Raw genomic sequence first — 17,898 nt, forward strand, 5'->3', positions numbered from 1 at the left:
GGCTTGCTATCTACTCCTACTTATCCCATCCAAAGGGTTAGTAAAAAGAAGTGGACAGTGGAGAAAGGCAGATCTTTAACATAGTTCCAGAAGGCAACAGCAGTGGTGAACATGGAGTGGCGCAGACCAGGGCAGGTAATGGGGCCTTTGTTGTCAGCCCTTCCTGAAGCTCTGCTACTATGTCCTACTACTCTTAACAGTATAAACCTAGCATGGCTGCCTCTGCTGATACACTACAAATGAGTCTTCATTCTGGTGTCTAGAGAGACTCCCAAATACCTGTAGCCAAGTGTTAAGTGTAGCTGAACCCTGCTTGGTATTAGAGGAGATGCTGGTGGTCAACTACTTATTCTGTTGGTCCTGGCAGCGCAGCAAGGATGTGGCAGATTGAATTAAGAGTTAAGCAGTTTTGATCCAGTCACTCTTTGCTGCTAATCAAATTACCCTGCTCAACTCAAAGTGGTTTTTTTTTTTGTGGAGTGCCTATTCTTGTGCCAATGCAATTCAAGTGGCACACTAGTACTAAATTAACTTTGTCAGCGAAGGCAAGCTCTAGAAGGCTTAAGCCACATGGAAGTCTTCACCGAAAAGTGGAATGTACACTGAAATGTACAGCAAAGTACATTTTGTTCTCTTTGTGAAGACTATTGTTATTTTGTTGGTCAATACAGAGATAAGTAGTACAGAAAGATGAGCAGAAAACAATGGCATTCTCATTACCTTGTGGTGTTAAATTTTGTATGTGAGGAATATGGGTACATAAGAGCTACTTGGGTTGGTATTTTGTGGCTGGGGACTGCAGAGCTGTGAAAGGGCCACTTGTGTTTTGTTGTGCAGAAGAAGTTAGGGCCTCACATTAGCAACACACAACTTCCTCTAAACTGCTGGTTTAAAAGTAACTTTAAAAAAAGTATTTGAAATGCCAGTGTTTGCTGGGAACATATTATTTACATAGGGAAATTTACTAATCTTTTTTTTCCTTAACGTAATTTTCAATTTGTAGTTGCCTGAAAGGCATGGTACCAAAATCATTTGCTCCTCCTTCAGTACATTCCCCTTGACTTCAAAAGACGGCTCTTGTAAGAAGGAAAGTGCTTGGTTTTGGTTATTAACACGAAAGAGGAACATGATATAAATAACCTAGATGACTCGTGTGTGCCGGTGCTTTTTTAACCTGAAAGTTCCTGATTTGCCCATTTTGCAGGGGCTCTCGCTGCTCCTCATGGATTCTGTACAACCTGGGTCCTGTGGAATAACAATAATTTTCAGGGCAAAGGCTGCAAATCTAGTTTCTTTTCAATAATGGAGAGCACACATTTACATGGCAGTTATTTCTATGTTAGGTTGCCAAGCCAATTCACGCATCTTCAGATGACCTAAACTGAGGGAAACCCCAAACCCTCGCTTGTGCGCAGGATACTCATGTACACGCAGTTATCTCTGCCAGCAGTTTAGAAGAATTTTAAAGGCTGTTTGAAAACGTGAAGCTAAATATTTAATGTAAACTGGTGTAATACAGGACTCGAAGAAACAAGCAACGGGAGCGGACTCCGTGCTTCATGAACCTCCTGTGCCCAAGGCAGCCCTAAGGGCCGGGTGGGCTGGAGGCAAGTGCTGCGTGCCCCACTGTCGCACGGGTGTAGAAAGAGCAGGATTTGGGGGGCAGCCTCCTTCCCCCACACCACATTGGTGCCCGGGAGCTACTGGGCAGGCTGGGAGCTTCCTTCCTTCCTTCCTTCCTTCCTCCCTTCCCCGGGGCGAAGCCACAGGCCCAGCGCTGCGAGGGGCCTGTTCACTATTAGGAACTACAACTCCCGTGATGCTCCGCGCACAGAGCGGCGGGCGACGGAAGCTGCCACCTCTCCGACGTGGGAGGGGGCAGGGACGACCCGCTTCAGCAGAGCGGCGGGCGCGGAAGGGGGTGTGGCCGGCAGGGCTGGCCCTCCTCCTTCCCCCCCAGTCCTGTGTGTCGGTTTCGGGCTCCCGTCGCCATTTAGCGCGGAGACGTCCGCGGGGCAGCTGTGGCTGCTCCGTTGCCTCCTGCCCGTCGCGGCGCGGGGCGCCACCGGGACTCAGCTCACCTGTGGCAGTGGCGGGCGGCCCCCGGTGAGGAGAGGCTGCGAGCCGCGGGCGGGGGGCAGGAGGAGGGTTTCCGGCTCCGTGGGAAGCGGCGGCTGCTGTTGGAGGGAGCGCGGCTTGGCTCGCTCCGGCCCGGCCGCGCGCGGGCGGTGGCTGCCTGCCGGGAGGTGGAGGCCGCGGCCGCCATGGGCGCCCCTGTGAGGCAGGGCTGAGTCCCCGTCTTCCCCTTCCCTACTCCCTCGCCGGGGTGAGGGCGCTGGGCCTGCCCAGGCCTCCCTCGCCCGGTGCGAGGGACCGAGCACGGCGGCTTCCTCCGCGGCCGGCGTGCGGGGCCTACCTCGCTTCCCGGCCCCTTCCCCTGCTCTCAGGTTCTCGCTCCGGGGGTCACCTGGACCTGCTCCGGTTTCTCTCCATCGCTTAGGAGTAGCTGAAGCGCGCTCCCCTCGCCTGAAGCAGCTGGGCGAGGCACCGGCTTCTCCCCAGCCGGGGGCCTGCCTCGGGGCGCCTCCCTCCCTGCCCGGGCCCGGTGCTTGGGCGTTTCGTCCCCTTGTCGCCCCCATCCCCGTCTCCGCTCCCGGTGCTCCATGTCGGCCCCGCTGCCCGGCTTCCCGCTGCAGGATGGATGCAGACACTGACCGGGGACCCACCCCGCCGGCCCAGCCTCCCCAACAGCCGCCTCCCAGCTCCGCCGTAAGGAGCCCTTGGGACCCTCTGTTGCAGCTGCAACGGCAGCCGCGGACAGGCGCGCTCCCCGCTCAGTGACCGACCCCTTCCCTCGCCTTTCCCCCCGCCGCCGTCTCGCCCTAGCAGCGCTCCCTTGGGGCACAATGTCGGGGGGCGCAGCAGACAGCGGCACCCCGGCCCCTCGCTTCCTGGCTCCCCCGCCGCCGCCGCCCAAGAACGGTTCCAGCTCGGACAGCTCCATCGGGGAGAAGTTGGGAGCCGCTGCTGCCGACCATGGAGCCTCCGGGGGCGGTGGAGCAGCCGGAGGAGCAGGGAGCGGAGGCCGTAGTGAAGAGTACCGGCGTCGCCGCCACACCATGGACAAGGACAGCCGAGGGGCGGCAGCCACTGAGCACCGTTTCTTCCGCCGTAGCGTGATCTGTGACTCCAACGCTACGGCCTTGGAGCTACCCAGTTTGCAACCCGCAGCGCCCTCGGCCCCTATCTCGGGAGGCAGCGCCGCTCCGTTGGTCTCTCCTCCCGAGTGTGCCAGCCGGACCTCTTACATCGCTGTCAGCGCCGCCCAGGCCCCCTCGCTGCTGCAGCAGCCACCACCGCCTGCCCCGCTTCCCCTTGAAGGACAGTCTGCTCAGGAGGCCCCTGCCACGAAAGATGCCTCCCCGCTGCTGCCCAAGGAAGAGGAGGAGGATGAGGCAGCGGCGCTACCCCCCACCAGTGCGGCTGGCAGCGCGGCAGCTGCTAGCCGGGAATTTGAGGAGCGGAGAACACAGCAGGAAGACATTGAAGAGCTTGAGACCAAGGCAGTGGGCATCTCTCCGGATGGCCGTTTCCTGAAGTTTGACATCGAGATTGGAAGAGGCTCCTTCAAAACTGTGTATAAAGGACTAGATACGGATACCACTGTGGAAGTCGCCTGGTGCGAGCTGCAGGTAAAATAAATCAATAACAATTGTGAATTAGGAAAGTACAGTCACTCTCCCAGGTGCTGGTCTGTGTGCTTGAAGGAGGTAAAAGCCATAAGCTCGAGGTCAGGTTTTTCCAGACAGGGAACTGCAGTCTTTCACTGAAGCAGTCCTTTGGAAGTGCAGCCTTTCCTTTAAAGTCAGTTTGCCTTTTAATTCTTTTGAATACTCTGCTCTCTGAAGAATTTTCTAGCTTTATCATCAGAAAATGCACTGCAGTTCTGTTTCTTACAGCATCTTGTATTTTGCGCCTCCAAAAGGTAGCTTGGAGGATTGTAAAAATACTTAAACACAGCTTCAGGGCAGCTGGGGGAAAATGTGTGAGTGTTCAACTTGAGCTACTTTTGATTTTTGAAAATTAGCTTAGGTGTTTTTTATTAGCAAAAAATGCTAAAATGTTAATTTCACAGACATTTCATGTGTTTGTGGCAGTGGATTCTTGTAGGAATTAATTCTAGACTATACACAAAGTCATGTAGTGCATCACATCGTTTAGTTCTGCAAAGCTGTTTCTTTCATTCTAAGTTTTAGGGTTTGCACTTCATTAGAGATGCAATGAAAGAAAGAAAGTAATCATCTTTCTGAAGGTTTAGAAAAGAAAACCTGTGAAGTTTAACCTTCCAAAATGATTGGTGGATTAAGTTGGACCAAGACACCACTCTTCTACCAAGTTTCTAGCCTGAGTAGAGCCAGAGTTCTGTAGGAGCCCAGCCTAGTGATGGCAGGAGCACCCTAAATTCCATGCGAGTATGTAATACGGTTTTATTATTGTGTGTGTTCCCATCTAGTTTAGGGCAGACAAAAGAGTATTGGGATAAAATCCCAGAAGCCTTTGTGGGTTTTTTTAAGTGGATAGCTGCTCACAAGTGACTGATTGCAATAACTGCACCAGAACATTCTTCCCCTCAGAAACAGTTTTACATCTATTCCAGTCAAACTGGGAGAATTTATGAAGAGATTTCTTGAGCTGTATTCATATTTGCTTTTGGATGATTGCTCAAGCATTCTACCAGTATCTTGATTCATTATATTATTGCCATTATTCTATGCTTACTGGCTGTGGAAGTAAGCTTCCAATTTTCTTTGTGACCGTCAAGCATGTCCTGCTCCTCCATGCTTGTGTTGTGCTTGCTGTGGTGGTCTTTTGAGAATTAATTTTAAACCTAAAAAATGAAATGATTAAGTGTTGGGCTCTGCTTAAGTGTCTGACATGCAGTTTGAACTGGGAGGAGATTAATAATACACCAAAGTGAATTACTTTTATTTGAAAATTTGATCTTTGCGATTTTGGAGTTCCTTAACTTTAACCCCTGAAACCTGTTGTGATTTTCACACTTTACTTATGGATCAGAAACTTAATGTCAGGTTGGCACCAGGTACTTTTTGCTACATTGCCTCTGTTGAAGCATCTTAATCATCATCAGTGCCATGTGGACAAACTGTCTAAAGAAGCACCTTTGAAGTGATGTAATAAAGAAGCTCATTTATAAAGGGCGCGTTGCTTAGCTTTCAATTCATTGAAGAATTTCAAAAGTACTGTTTAAAATGACACTGCAAAAAGCATGGATGAAGATATTTGTAAGGGGGAAATATGTGATATTTTGCTTGGAGATAAACTATTTAACTATATTACACGAGTGCCTTGTGGGTTAAATTATTCTGAAGGCTGTAGTTATCCCTCTCCTGCAAAATGACAAGTTTGAAACAGTATAAATCTTGTAGCTGTTGAAAGTATTTGCTAAAGGATCTAGACTGCAGCTAGTAGAACCTTTTAAGGTTAAGTCCTGTTTCGTTGTTTGTGTCTGGAAATGAAAGGAGGAACTTGGTATTTATTGGTATGATAGGTACATCCTCTTCTCTCTCTAGGAAAATAGAATTCTTGACAAGTTAGTGATATTCGTAATGTGATTTGTAAAAAAACACCAATCTGAATTCCCAAAGATAGACAGAAACTTACATGTCATTTGTTTTCCACAGTGTCATGGTTTGAGGACTGGTGAACAAACCTTCAAAGAGTATTTATTTTATTAAGGAAATGTGATTTATTTTCTTCCATGCTGTATTTCACTAAACATGACTAACTGATGGTTACTTTTAGTTGTCTTGAAATAGTGTAGGGTTTGTGTTTTTAGCAGTCCTGGAGCTTTTCTTCTCTGTATTTGTGCTAGCAGTCATGGACATCCTAGGTGTCTCACTTCTCTGGAGCCTTCTAAACAGTGCTACTGTAATGCTGCCAGGATGAGATTGCTTAGCATGATTGTGGAGACTAAATTGTACATCTCATGGCTTGTCCAAAGTTGATGAAAGTGTATCACAATTCTTGACTGCAAGAATAACAGAATGGGGTGAGAACAGTTTGTGTTTTTGCAGAGTCTTTGCATGTATGTTCTGTAAGGCTTTTCTAGCATACCTAGAATGCTTCAGTTTCTTTAAAATCTCTCCTGTTTGGAAGGAAGTGAGATGCCAGATGCTTTCAGCTCACTTAAACTACAGTGTTTCACTGTTGGAGCAGATTCCATAGCAGGAATGTCATGGATCAAGGACAGCACAGAAGACTCTTCGATGCTCTCTGGCAGAATGACTTCTCAATGCTTAATAATGCGACTATACCTAATTTTTTATGTATGTTCTCTGTAGTGCTGAAGTGTAAAATCTGAAACTGTCAAACACAGCTTGGGTTCCCAACGTGCTCATGATACTCTGAAGAGAGGACATTGCTCTATATCCTTAGAAGTCTCTCAGACTGTCTTGTAATGCCTCATACGCTTGATGTACTGAACTGTGGAGTAAATAGGAGGAAGACCAGAAGTTCTGTAGGAGACTTAGTGGTGTTCTTAGTATCTCTAGCAAGGGAGGTCCTGGCCCAGACTGGTTGTTCTTGGGCTGTGGAAGATGGGGAGATTTAATTTGAAGGAATTTAGTATTTCAAGATTGATTGTAGATATGTAACAAAACCGTAACAAAGGTGTGGCTGATGGACTATCCTAGTTTATGTTATGGCCTGTCTATGTGAAGCAAATTATAACTTAATCTGTTTTAAATATTGGATGCTGGTATTTAAGTGTGAAATATCTGCCCTGCTGTGGGCATAATGAAGCTGCAAAGAGCTCAGCAGCAGCTGCTCAGGGCCAGTGCTCAGCTTCAGTTGCTGCAAGAAAATTGTCAGTGTACTGTTAGTCTTCAGATACTTTTATTCCCATTGTATATATATTCATCTCAACTTTCATTCTGAGTCAAGTGTGCCTCCTACTGTTGTCATTAGCACATCTCGTAAATTGAGTGAAGCAATAGTTAGGGTTGCTGTTTTAATGGTCTTTAAGCAGATAGAAGTTGGCAAAAATTGTTACTGCTGCTGTTTTCTACTTAAAATAACTCTTCCTGTACACTCGTGTTACTGATTAGTCTTCTTAAATTACATTTCTGAGCAGTGAGTCTTTTGTCACCTCTGTATGCTTCAGGTAATGTGGCTAAAATGGGATGCCATAGGGTTATCTATGTGAAGTAATACTCTTAAGTCAAAGATAGCAAGAGTCACATATCTGACTGTAAAAGCCAGATTTTGGGGTAATCATCTGAGTCCCTCTTTCAGTTTGAGTTGGATTTTAAATCAAGACTGTTGTTTAACTTCTGGTTTACAGAACAATACAGGGTGGTACAGCCACTTGCTGGACTGCAAAATCATTCCATCTAGAATGATTGCTCTGGGTTCTGTCATTCCAATGAGTAACTTCTCAAATGCCAAAGTGCACTTGATGATCTGGAGGTAAATTTGGCTCGTCTTTGAACTGTATATTTGTCAGGCATTCAAAGACTTAGCATCTTTCATGTGAATAATGTTTTCTCTTAAAGGAAACATGATTTAGAAACTGTTATTAGCCATATACGTTGGTTGAAAATGCATTCCTGGTAAACTATTGGAGGACAACACTGCTTGCTTGGTATGTGCTGTATCACTCCTGTCCTTGGTATTTCTTTGACAGAGAAAGGTAGGTTGGTTAGTTAGCAGTTACAGTTCAGGAATGCTAAAGTTTTTCTTGCTGATATGTCACTTGGCTGTTCTTACTCTGGCTTTGGTGCAGTGTTAGGTTACTGTGCTTAATGTGCGAGCTGCTGAAGGGGATAAGGAAGTTGAGGGCTGTCTCTAAGAGAGATAGAGCTTCTGAGAGTAAGAAATAAGTTTGACAGGTGAAAGTAGTGCAGGGAAGTCTGTTGTATTTGTTACTACTTTGAGTGGAAGCTGAATGTGAATTTGATTATCTTTAGTTGTAAATCACCTGAGTAATAAAACAGAATTGCATACACATAACCTACGCTATTGCAGCCTGTTAACTGTAGGCAGAATGTAGCGTATGAATATTCCCATGTTATAAATGGATTTTCCTTTTTGTATGGCAGTAGCAATGAAGGAACAGTTGAGAACAAACATAATGCCATAACCAAATGTGAACCATGAGATTCTGTAGTGCACACTGGTAAAAATGATAATGCAACTTACTGACACCTCATTATAGGAAGTAGTGAGGTACCAAATAATATTTCCATACATCACAATTTTTGAATGTAACAATATATAGAAGTTAACTTAAACTTGAAATACAGAAAGTTGCTTGGGTGTGATGTGTATCTTCTCTTTTAGTGACACTTCAGATTTAGCTTTACCAATCTTTGTTTCATAGACTTAAAGCTATATTTAAGACTGATTTTTAGGTCAGCAGACAACAATGGAATGTAGTTCCTATACTCTGGAGTACAGACTCCACTGCAGACTCGCCATAATAAATATCAGCTTTCTGAAGTCAAGGAACAATTCTTAAGTCTCTTCGCTTTCTGTACTGGCTGAGCTGGAAACATTTCAGAAGCTGCATGTTCAAGTCTGACAACCTAAAAAGGTCTTGTATCACATAACTGTGGCATCCTGTAGCCTTCTAATTTTTTTTTTTTTTTTAAAGCTGATTGCGTATTGCTCACTAGGAAGCCTGACTGCAAAGATGTTGGCTGTGATGCACACTCACATAGCTACATTAAAGCAAAATGGAAAGCCAGATCAAAACTCTTCACAATGAGGGCAAACTGAGTAGTGTGGACCTGGAATTCATCTGTCTGTCAAGTGCTGCTGGAAAACTATCAGATTCTGCTAGTTCTGGATAGATAGTCAACATCCTGAAACACATACACTTTCTTTGAAAGCTCTAATTGTGGTTTCATTCAAATATTTTAAAATACGTTATGAATCTTTTAGTGAAGGATGAAGCTGAAGTCTAACGCGGTATGGTGACTCTGTTTAAAATGCTCTTACTAGTCTGTGAGCATAACTGAATGTGGCTACAGCCACCTTAACAGCAGCAGTGTTGCTTCCTGTCCATGACTGCTTCTGGGCCAGGTGCACAGCTATCACAAATATAGATTAATAAAGGTATGTGACTATCTCTGTGAAGATACTTCTGTCCTTAGTAGCTCTTTTGCTGTTCTCAGCTCTACAAATTCCAAAATGGTGAAAGTAAAAAGCTCTAAAACTGTAAATGTATACATTGGATTTTCAAGTGTGCACGTTAGGAGTTTGAAATTTTGTGGAATAAAGTCTAAATTTTCTGTTGGCTTTCCATGTCTTAGGGTGGGACAAGTTACTGGTACTTACTAGCTTCAGATCTCTGAAGGAAAATTTCTCCTGCTACTAGGGAACAAAACCCAGCCATATTGCTGAGTGTTCATACTGTAATTGATGCATTTGACAACTTGATAAATAACATGGGAAAAGAGCCAGACTAATTACCTGCAGAAGTATAAACAGTGGTCAGGCTCCCTCAGACTTCGAAAAGGTGACCCTGAAAGAGAGGAGAGAGCTTTCAAAGTACATTCTGGAGCCACAGCTGTTAGGAGGCCTCTGCTTAGGAAAATAATCTTACCTCAAAGGGCTATCACTTTTGGAGATTACTGTGGTTTAGTTTGTAAGTGGCTGGTTGTGAGGCAATGAATATAATTGCATAAGTACATTCTGAAAATACAGCATTTCTTATAGAAACAAACAGGTTCTTAGCTGTCGGTTCAGGTGGGTTTGAGTGCTGCAGAATTAAATCTCTTCAATGAGATTTGTTTTGGTTGTGGTTTAAATTAAAACCCTTAGCTTCATAACTGAACTTCTGAGGGCTAAGGAAAAGTATCAAGACTATATCCTTCTTTGAAAGCAGGGGTGGGAAAACAAGCACCTGATAAAACTCCCTGGAGACATCCTATATAGAGTCCTTTGAGAGTTGTCTAGCAGAGTAATAAATAAAACAAGCAGTAATAGATCTGCGGTAATCTCCATGGATGCAGTGTACAGTGCGGGGTAGATTCAGTACCTCTTGATTAGTGACATCCCTATGGGCCACGTGTTCTTTTTCTTATTTTGTCATTGTTTTTTTTGTTTCATACCAGCAGCTTGTTAAATAGCACAGTTCCTCCTGACACCAGGTTCTCCATGCTACATGTGACAAAGCTTGCACTAAACAGTGGCAGCCTGGATGCTTCCTGTCATGCATCTCTTCAGAAACTCTCATTTCCTGTCAAGATTACCAACCTCTTTTTCCTTTGAGATCATTAATTGGTTCTTCCAACTCATGGCTGAGTTGGAATAAAAGTTGACTATTTTTCAAGTTTGGTCTTTATGTTCATATTTTCATTCTTCTCTTAGTCTAATGGCTGTAACATTTGGGCTACTAGAAAAATAAGTATTATGCAAGTTTGCAGTGCTTCTGCAGCTGGGCATGTGTACATCATGTCTGGAAAAATAGTTTTCCAGTATACTTGACACAGTTTCTATTCTAAAGAGAAGGATTTGTAGTGCTGCTTGAAAATCAGTTTCTTGGAGTAGTTGAAGGCTTTTATCTAAGGTGAGCGATCTGAAAGTCTTCAAATAATCATGTTAAAATTCTTGTCCGAACAAATGAGACTCAGATTTTTGTACTGGCTTCTTACTGTCCCCAGGATGGACTGCTAGCTGATGTTGAGAATAATCTAGGCTATGCACTAAACCTTAAACAGTGTTTACTACATAGACATTGACAGTCTCTGGTCAAGATACTGCAGATCTACTTTTTTCTACCTTTTTTTCCAGCTTCCTCAGCGTATTTTGAAATTGTCATACCAGCACTTCTCAGTGTGTGGTTTTGGTTGCCCTTATTCCCTTTGGGAGAGCTGGGGGAAGTGAAGAGGTGACTAGGATTGAATTTGTGGCTCAGTTGAGGTCATCTTTGAGATAAGAACCTGCGCACTTCTTGTCTTAGAGTCACAACCTGCAGAATACTCCTTAACTCTGTGCTGCAAAGGATAAACTTTGTATTAATAGCATTCTGTGTGTTGCTGTCCTCTTCACCCAAAAGGAGGTCCTTGCAACAAGGTCATCACAGATGTTACTAAATCTTGGTTTCTAATAAGCCAGAGTAAAATAGTTGTGTTGCAATACAGTGATCAGAAGAAATCAGATTCAGTTCTCAAACATACTTCTGAACATCATCCCAGTTGTCTTTTACCTGGTGATGACAGGTGCATTGTACATATCCAGGTTATTTTAGAGCACTTCCAGATTTGCCTGGGTGTTTCCAAGAAGCACTGTATATTACTTTGCCTGGATCACAAGCAACTTAACATGCTTTCAGTTTGCTTGTCAGGAAAGGAAGCCACAATGTGCTAAAAATTGGACTGGTGTTGGTATATTTTTATTTTTTTATTTCCTCTAGAAACTGTGTAAGTATTAATACGTATCTAAACCAGTAAGCAGGTTTTGTGAGGGTAACTCATTCTGAATCACTCAGAGGGACAACCTTGCTAAGGTTGGATTTATCATTTTAGGTCTAAGCGGAATCTTTGGGAATGCTACCTATGTACTTAGAATTTGGAAATCCTCCGAAAAGTATGTATATATTTGATGGCCATCAACCTTGTAACTAAAATATCTGTGAGCTTTTACATGATGTGTTGATGACACTGGAATGAATGCAGGTGAACAGGGCTGTGTGTTTTAATATAGGGGATGCCATTTCTTTCTGTATTCACTGTGCCTGAGAACATGATTCTGGAATAATCTGGTTCATCTATGGCCAGTAGTCTAGGCAGCAATTTTATGCAGTATCTGTTCTCAGGACAGGATCATTTTGGTGCTTTTCAAGTCTTAAAATTTCACAGGTGGTTAGGAGGACTCCTAGCATGTTACCAGCAACACAGAAAGAGGAAGTTTTGGCAGCTCTGGTAACTTGTGATGTGGATGCTGTGTTTTGAGCCATAGTCCAGAATGATTCTGATCCTATTGCTTATTGTTAATAAGCAGCCATTGATAGAAACTTTTAATGGCTATCCACTTAACTGCTATTTTTCTGTTTTAGGATAGCAGATGGTGTGGAAAATAAGCTTTTTTTAGACACCTTATTTAAGGGAAAAGCTTTGTTAGTTCAGTTTTCTGGATCATCTTTATATCGAGGTGGTCTCACCCCTTCCTAATTTCATTGTGTCAGTGGTTGAAGATAGTGGGGATAGCAACAGAAAGCAAAAGCTACAAAAGGAAAAACACATTTAAGTGATTGAGAGTTTATTACCACCTTTTAGAAGGATTTGAAAGGAATAGGAATACTGATCTCTTTGGCTGTAATTGGGGTAAATCTGAAACAACTATGTAGAAGTGCTGAGCTAAGCGGAAGATAGTACAAGTCTGATACCACCAGTTATGCGCACTTTATCTGGTTTTGGCCAGTTTGTATAGTCTCATGATAGCTTAAGACTATCCAACTGATTGTGTTACTCAGTTTTCCTTGGACATTTTCCTCTCTTAGAGTATCCCTCTGATTTGTTTTTGCTTTGCTGACTGCTAATAGGAAGTTTATGACCCCAATCTGAATGTATTTTGACTGCTTCTATGCTGGCAAAGACTAATGACATACAAACAATAACCCACAAATATTGCTATTAAAAGCTTCAGCAATCCAGGCTGATTATCTTAAGGATCTGCAAATCTGTGTACACTTATGTAATATGCATCTGTTAATGGCAACTTCTGTTAGCAGGTTTTTGCTTAATGTTACCATGTCTATTTTCAAATTTGCTGCTTCTAAGTGAGGTTTTTAACTCTTACAGATATTTTTCAACTTAAAACTATTTTTGGTTTGTCTCTTTATTCAGCTGCTTACAATTCCCAACTGAAAGCATCCCTAAGTTGTGTATCTGTATAAAAATGCAAGACGCTATCTTAATGCACTCTGTTTTGCTATAGCTGTTATGGACTCAGAGCCTTTGAGTCTTCCCTCAAGAAAAAATATGATGTGAGACTAAACTTGAAGAGTTCTCAAAGCAGTCCATTCAAAGAAACATCCTACAGTCAGAAATACTGGCTGAAAAGTGACTTTTTTAATACTGCCCTTTCTGGATGTAGACAATTCAAGATTGACAGTATGTAGAATCGCCTTTGAGAGCATGGGTTTTATTTGCATTTATTGTGACTTGGGGCTTAGTGAATTGTTGTTCCTAGGTTTGCCAGGAACAGTGTGCTGAAAATAGAGAAACTGCAGAAATGGCTGATACAAAAATAAAACTTTAGGTTTAGATTTAGAATGTTTTTTTCCTGTGGTTTTTTCTGCTTCCTTTACATGCAGCTTGAGCTTCTTTTCTGCAGACAAGTGGCTCAAAAGCAGAATGCATTTCAGGTTATCTGTACAGATAGATAGAGCAGAAGATAAAATTACAGGGGGTACTTGAATTTGGTGTTGTGTTTTTTTTTTTTTTTTCTTCCTTTCTTTTTCCTCTTGATGGCAACTGTGAGCCAGTTCAGGTGATGGTATGTTTTCTGTTGCTGATCTCATTATACAGGCCTGAACATATCCCACACATTCAGTATTCGCCTTCAGGAACAAAAAAAAAAAGTGAAGGGCCTATGGGTTCCTGCTGAAGTCTTAAATACTGTATACATTAATAGGTTGTGCATGGTCTATACATGAAGGCTGGATGTGGTTCTGGGCAATCTGATCTAGCTGGAGATATCCCTGTTTATTGCAGGGTGCTTGGACCTTTGAAGGTCCCTTCCAGCCCAAACCATTCTATAATTCCATGAACATCTGTGATAAAAAACTGTCTTTAATACTCAGACTTCCTCTAGGAGAAGATGCGTGTGTTTCCTATGGACTCCCTCTGGTTTTGTAGACTACCTGCTTGAATGTTCAGTGCTTTTCAGTGGTTGTGGCAACAAAACAGTGAGAAATGTGAGGAGGAAGAACATGAAATTTTGGCTTCTTGTCATCTTGTGTTTGTAGAAAGTGGAAGTGAAAGACCCCGGAGAATTGTTTCAAGTTGCATTTGTGTTTGGAGTTAGTTTCATGTACAGAACAAACATAAGTAGTTAACATCCTTTTGTTTAAGGACTGCATTTTTTTGTCTGTGTAGGAGAACAAATCTTTCCAGATGCTTTAGATTGTAACATAGCTACTAAAGAATGATACAGTAATTTGTCCCTTCTGTTTGTGTGCTTGTGATGAAAATGGTTCTGTCCAAATGAGTTTGTTGATTTATTCAGGTAGTGTGCCTGTAAAGCAAAGCTTGCTACAGTTAAGTTAGACTAATATAGCTTAGTGTCCTATACTGTTTGCTCCCTTTTTTGCCTTTTTTGACAGACTGGTGATTTTTCTTACAGTTGGTGTTCCCAGAGTTTTCAAGGTGTTTGCACAGATGCATCAAATGGGGTTTATAGGGCTTGTCATGGAACTGTGTATGTAATGGGGAGGGTAAAAAAAATGAAGTGCCACAACAGTAATAACATCACAAATAACAGCAGTTCAGTGCAACTGAATGTGATTAAATTTATTAGGTAGCACTTCAAATAGGAAAAATAGCCAGTTGTCTTGTCTACATCTTGGGACTAGGGTTCAGAAAGAATAGTTTTTTTCCTTGCATGCAGTATGAAGTCTTATTCTCAAGTTTGGGCAAACCCCAGAAAACAAGCAGAATGGAAGTTTGATTTATTGGTGTCGGAGACTCTTAAATCTGTCATTGCTGTTGACTTAAGTGGTTTCTTCTAAGGAACTTTGGGAGTTGAAAAGGCATTTATAAGACAAAGGTGAGGAGTAGCAAACCCTTGGTTCTTTGGGTGTACAAGACATGAATTTTGAAGTTTTAGAACCAGGCAAGTTTAAAACAATTAATTGATTCTGAAAGTTTACATTGCTATGAATGGCTAGTTCATGAAAGTATCATTAATATAATACTTGTACTAATGTTTGTATGTTTCTTCACTGCTTTTTTTTCCGAAATAACCTCTTTCTATTCTTAGTTTAGTAATACCTTTTTGAATAAGCTACTTACTGCTGACATACCTCAATTTCTCAGTATTTTACAAACCTGTGGATTAAATATGTGTGTAACTTACAGGAACCCTTAAAGTAATTCAGTCTTTCAGCTCTATAAGGGCAGCAGCTAATAATGATGAACATCTTGTTGCTATTTGCTGTGGCTTATTTAGTATTTTGTAATTGTGAACCTGCACATTTTGTCTCTGAGGTAAAACTTTGTAACCATAATTTAGGTGTTTGAAATGGTTATTTTTGGGACTGGAGAGATGTCTAGTGCAAACCTGCATTTGTGTCCTAGTTAATGGTAGATGACTAGCTGTCCCAGAAGGTTTTCTGGATCTGTTTTCTTATATACATAGATGAAGAGCTCTAAAATGTTGAGTAGAATGGGAGTGAGAAAAACTTTGCCGAGTGTTGCTTTCCCAAATGTAGAGGTATTGGGAAAACTAATGTACCTATGCTATAAATGGGTTCTGCTTGATAAACCTGTACTGTACAATCCTATTATTCCTTGGCATCTGGGAGAAGGCGTCCTTAGATTCTAAACCATGTAAATGGGTTAGAATTGGAGGTTGCTGATAAACTGGTTCAGAGGAATCTGCAAGAACTCTGGTAGTCCTTTTTTCACAGAGGAAAACAAACACTAGTGCAAACAGTGATGATTTTAAATGGTGAAGCAAAGGAATGGTTTGATCTTGTGAAGAAAGCTTCAGTAGCTCTAGATTAGGTCAGGCTAATCAAAGAAAGCAAGCCAGGATCAGGTGTGCTGAAGCAGCTTGATGTACCTTCAACATCAACCAAATACTTCTCCAAATTCTTTTTGTGGCAGAATTTATTTACCACTGAGTTGCTCAGCTGAAGTTTTGCTTCACGACAGTTTTGCAGTGGTTTGACCTCTGTCAGAAAACAGCTGTTATTTCTAATGGGGGCAGCTTATAAGATAAAACTGAATTTTTCAAGTATGCTTGTGTTGTGTGATTTTACTGTTGTATGACATCCAAGGCTATATGTTGCTCGACTGCTGATCTTGATAACTTTTTGCAAGAAAACCACATGGTTTGGGTAAGCTTGTAAAGTTTGAAGGAGCGCAACTACTTTATCTAAAATCACGGGTAAATACCAGGTAATGACGCAACTGATATGCACGTTAACTAAGTTGCTGTGGATGAGTGCAGTTAAAAAGCAGCAGGCTGAAGCATAGTGATGTTTTAAGTATAGTTTGTCACTTAAGAGGAGCATGAAATCTGAGGAAGTTGGCACTGGAATTTAGAATGGAAAGAATGAGTTGGTTGATGATGTAGAAAACTATTTTCCACTTTCCCTTTGACTTCTGTCCTTATCTTCTCTGGCAATAATATGCAGGGAAATGGTATCTTTTGTTTTTCATGTTCCTGTGTGGGAATGGTAATTGTTCTTGCTTCTTACCTGTTCAGGAAGTATTCTTGTTCCTCCCCCCCAACAAAACACTGTATCGGTCATTGCCAATGTCACTTTTTTTTTTTGTTTTATTTTCTAACTTTGGCCTTCCTGAGTCCTCCCATGGTCCCTGTATAAGCCATCTGGCAAAACAAGGAGTTTTGTTTTTTTCCAGCCCCCACCATACAATCTGGAATGGAGCAGATTTTGTATCTGTATTCATCTATCCTATGTAAAAGAATAATGAGCATGGTTAAAACCTGCATCAAATTTTTGACTTGTTCTTACAAACTTTGATTTTTCCAGCTGGTAAATCAATCTTCTCCATGGAAATATGCTTACAGTTCTCTTGGGAATTTGCCTTATAATCTTGCCTTCTGCCTTTCCCCCCTTTTCCAGGAAGGGAAAAAAAAAATCCATGGACTAGATTGAGCTTCAGCTGAATAGGGTGTCTCATTTCAGATATACTTTCTGCCGCTTCTCAGATGACCAAAATGTAAGTGACAGCTGAGTTGTCTGTCCTGGGTCAAGGGCAGTCCAACTCAGCAGTTTCCCTTTCCTCTTCCCTGAGTTTTGTTTGGAAGCAGTAGTGATTTGCCATTCTGTGCAGTCATCCTCTTGTCATGAAGACCAGATGGAAGTACGTCAGTTGTTTCATGTATAAATACTCAGTCCAACAGCTGTGAGTTTATCAGGAGTCACTGGGATCACAAGTTGGTGACCAAATTGTTACTTTAGAGGTCTGTAAGCATTACTCTAAATAAAGCTGTACTGTGAAACTGTTAAAAAATACCCCAAGACTCACTGAGAGAAGAGGAATGAAGTTGAACTGCTTAAATGCAAATTCCTTTTTTTCAGGTGAAGTTATAATTCTTTTTCTAGAGTATTAGAGAAGCCCTCTTCTACTGATGATAATGTTTCATCCACTGAGGCTGGATTTTGCTGATGCTACTCTTGAAGTAACTAAAAGAATTGCTCTAAAACCTTGTTGTTTCCTTTCCTTTTGTAATTTTATTAGGTAAGAACGTTTATCCAGGCTGTTAGCCAGTGGTCTTTTGGCCAGTTGATAATCATAGAATTATAGAATAGTTAGGGTTGGAAAGGACCTTAAGATCATCGACACCTCACACTAAACCATGCCATCCAAGGCTTCATCCAACCTGGTCTTGAACACTGCCAGGGATGGAACATTCACAACCTCCCTGGGCAACCCATTCCACTGCCTCACCACCCTAACAGGAAAGAATTTCTTCCTTATAGTCAATCTAAGCTTCCCCTGTTTAAGTTTTAACCCATTACCCCTTGTCCTGTCACTACAGTCCCTAATGAAGAGTCCCTCCCCAGCATCCCTGTAGGCCCCCTTCAGATACTGGAAGGCTGCTCCTTGAGCTCTCCACACAGCCTTCTCTTCTCCAGGCTGAACAGCCCCAACTTTCTCAGCCTGTCTTCATACG

General features: G+C 42.4%; 1 protein-coding gene across 11 annotated transcripts in view; it reads left to right on the plus strand.

The window, feature by feature from the left end:
- The first annotated feature begins 1,952 nt into the window (after positions 1 to 1,952).
- Positions 1,953 to 17,898, plus strand: part of WNK1 (WNK lysine deficient protein kinase 1) — a 104,585-nt gene continuing 88,639 nt past the window's right edge. For 5 of the 11 annotated variants that reach the window (XM_062616616.1, XM_062616618.1, XM_062616617.1 and 2 more), the window contains exon 1: positions 1,955 to 3,692. In XM_062616616.1, the coding sequence (XP_062472600.1) occupies positions 2,907 to 3,692 (786 nt within the window). In that variant the 5' untranslated portion in view covers positions 1,955 to 2,906. Of the gene's footprint in view, positions 3,693 to 17,898 lie in introns of all 11 variants that reach the window. The other 6 variants (XM_062616624.1, XM_062616625.1, XM_062616623.1 and 3 more) reach the window with 3 other exon arrangements.

Source organism: Pezoporus occidentalis, unplaced genomic scaffold, assembly GCF_034315485.1.
Source record: "Pezoporus occidentalis ecotype Australia unplaced genomic scaffold, CSIRO_AGI_Poc_V1 ctg19, whole genome shotgun sequence".
Classification (NCBI taxonomy): Eukaryota; Metazoa; Chordata; class Aves; order Psittaciformes; family Psittacidae; genus Pezoporus; species Pezoporus occidentalis.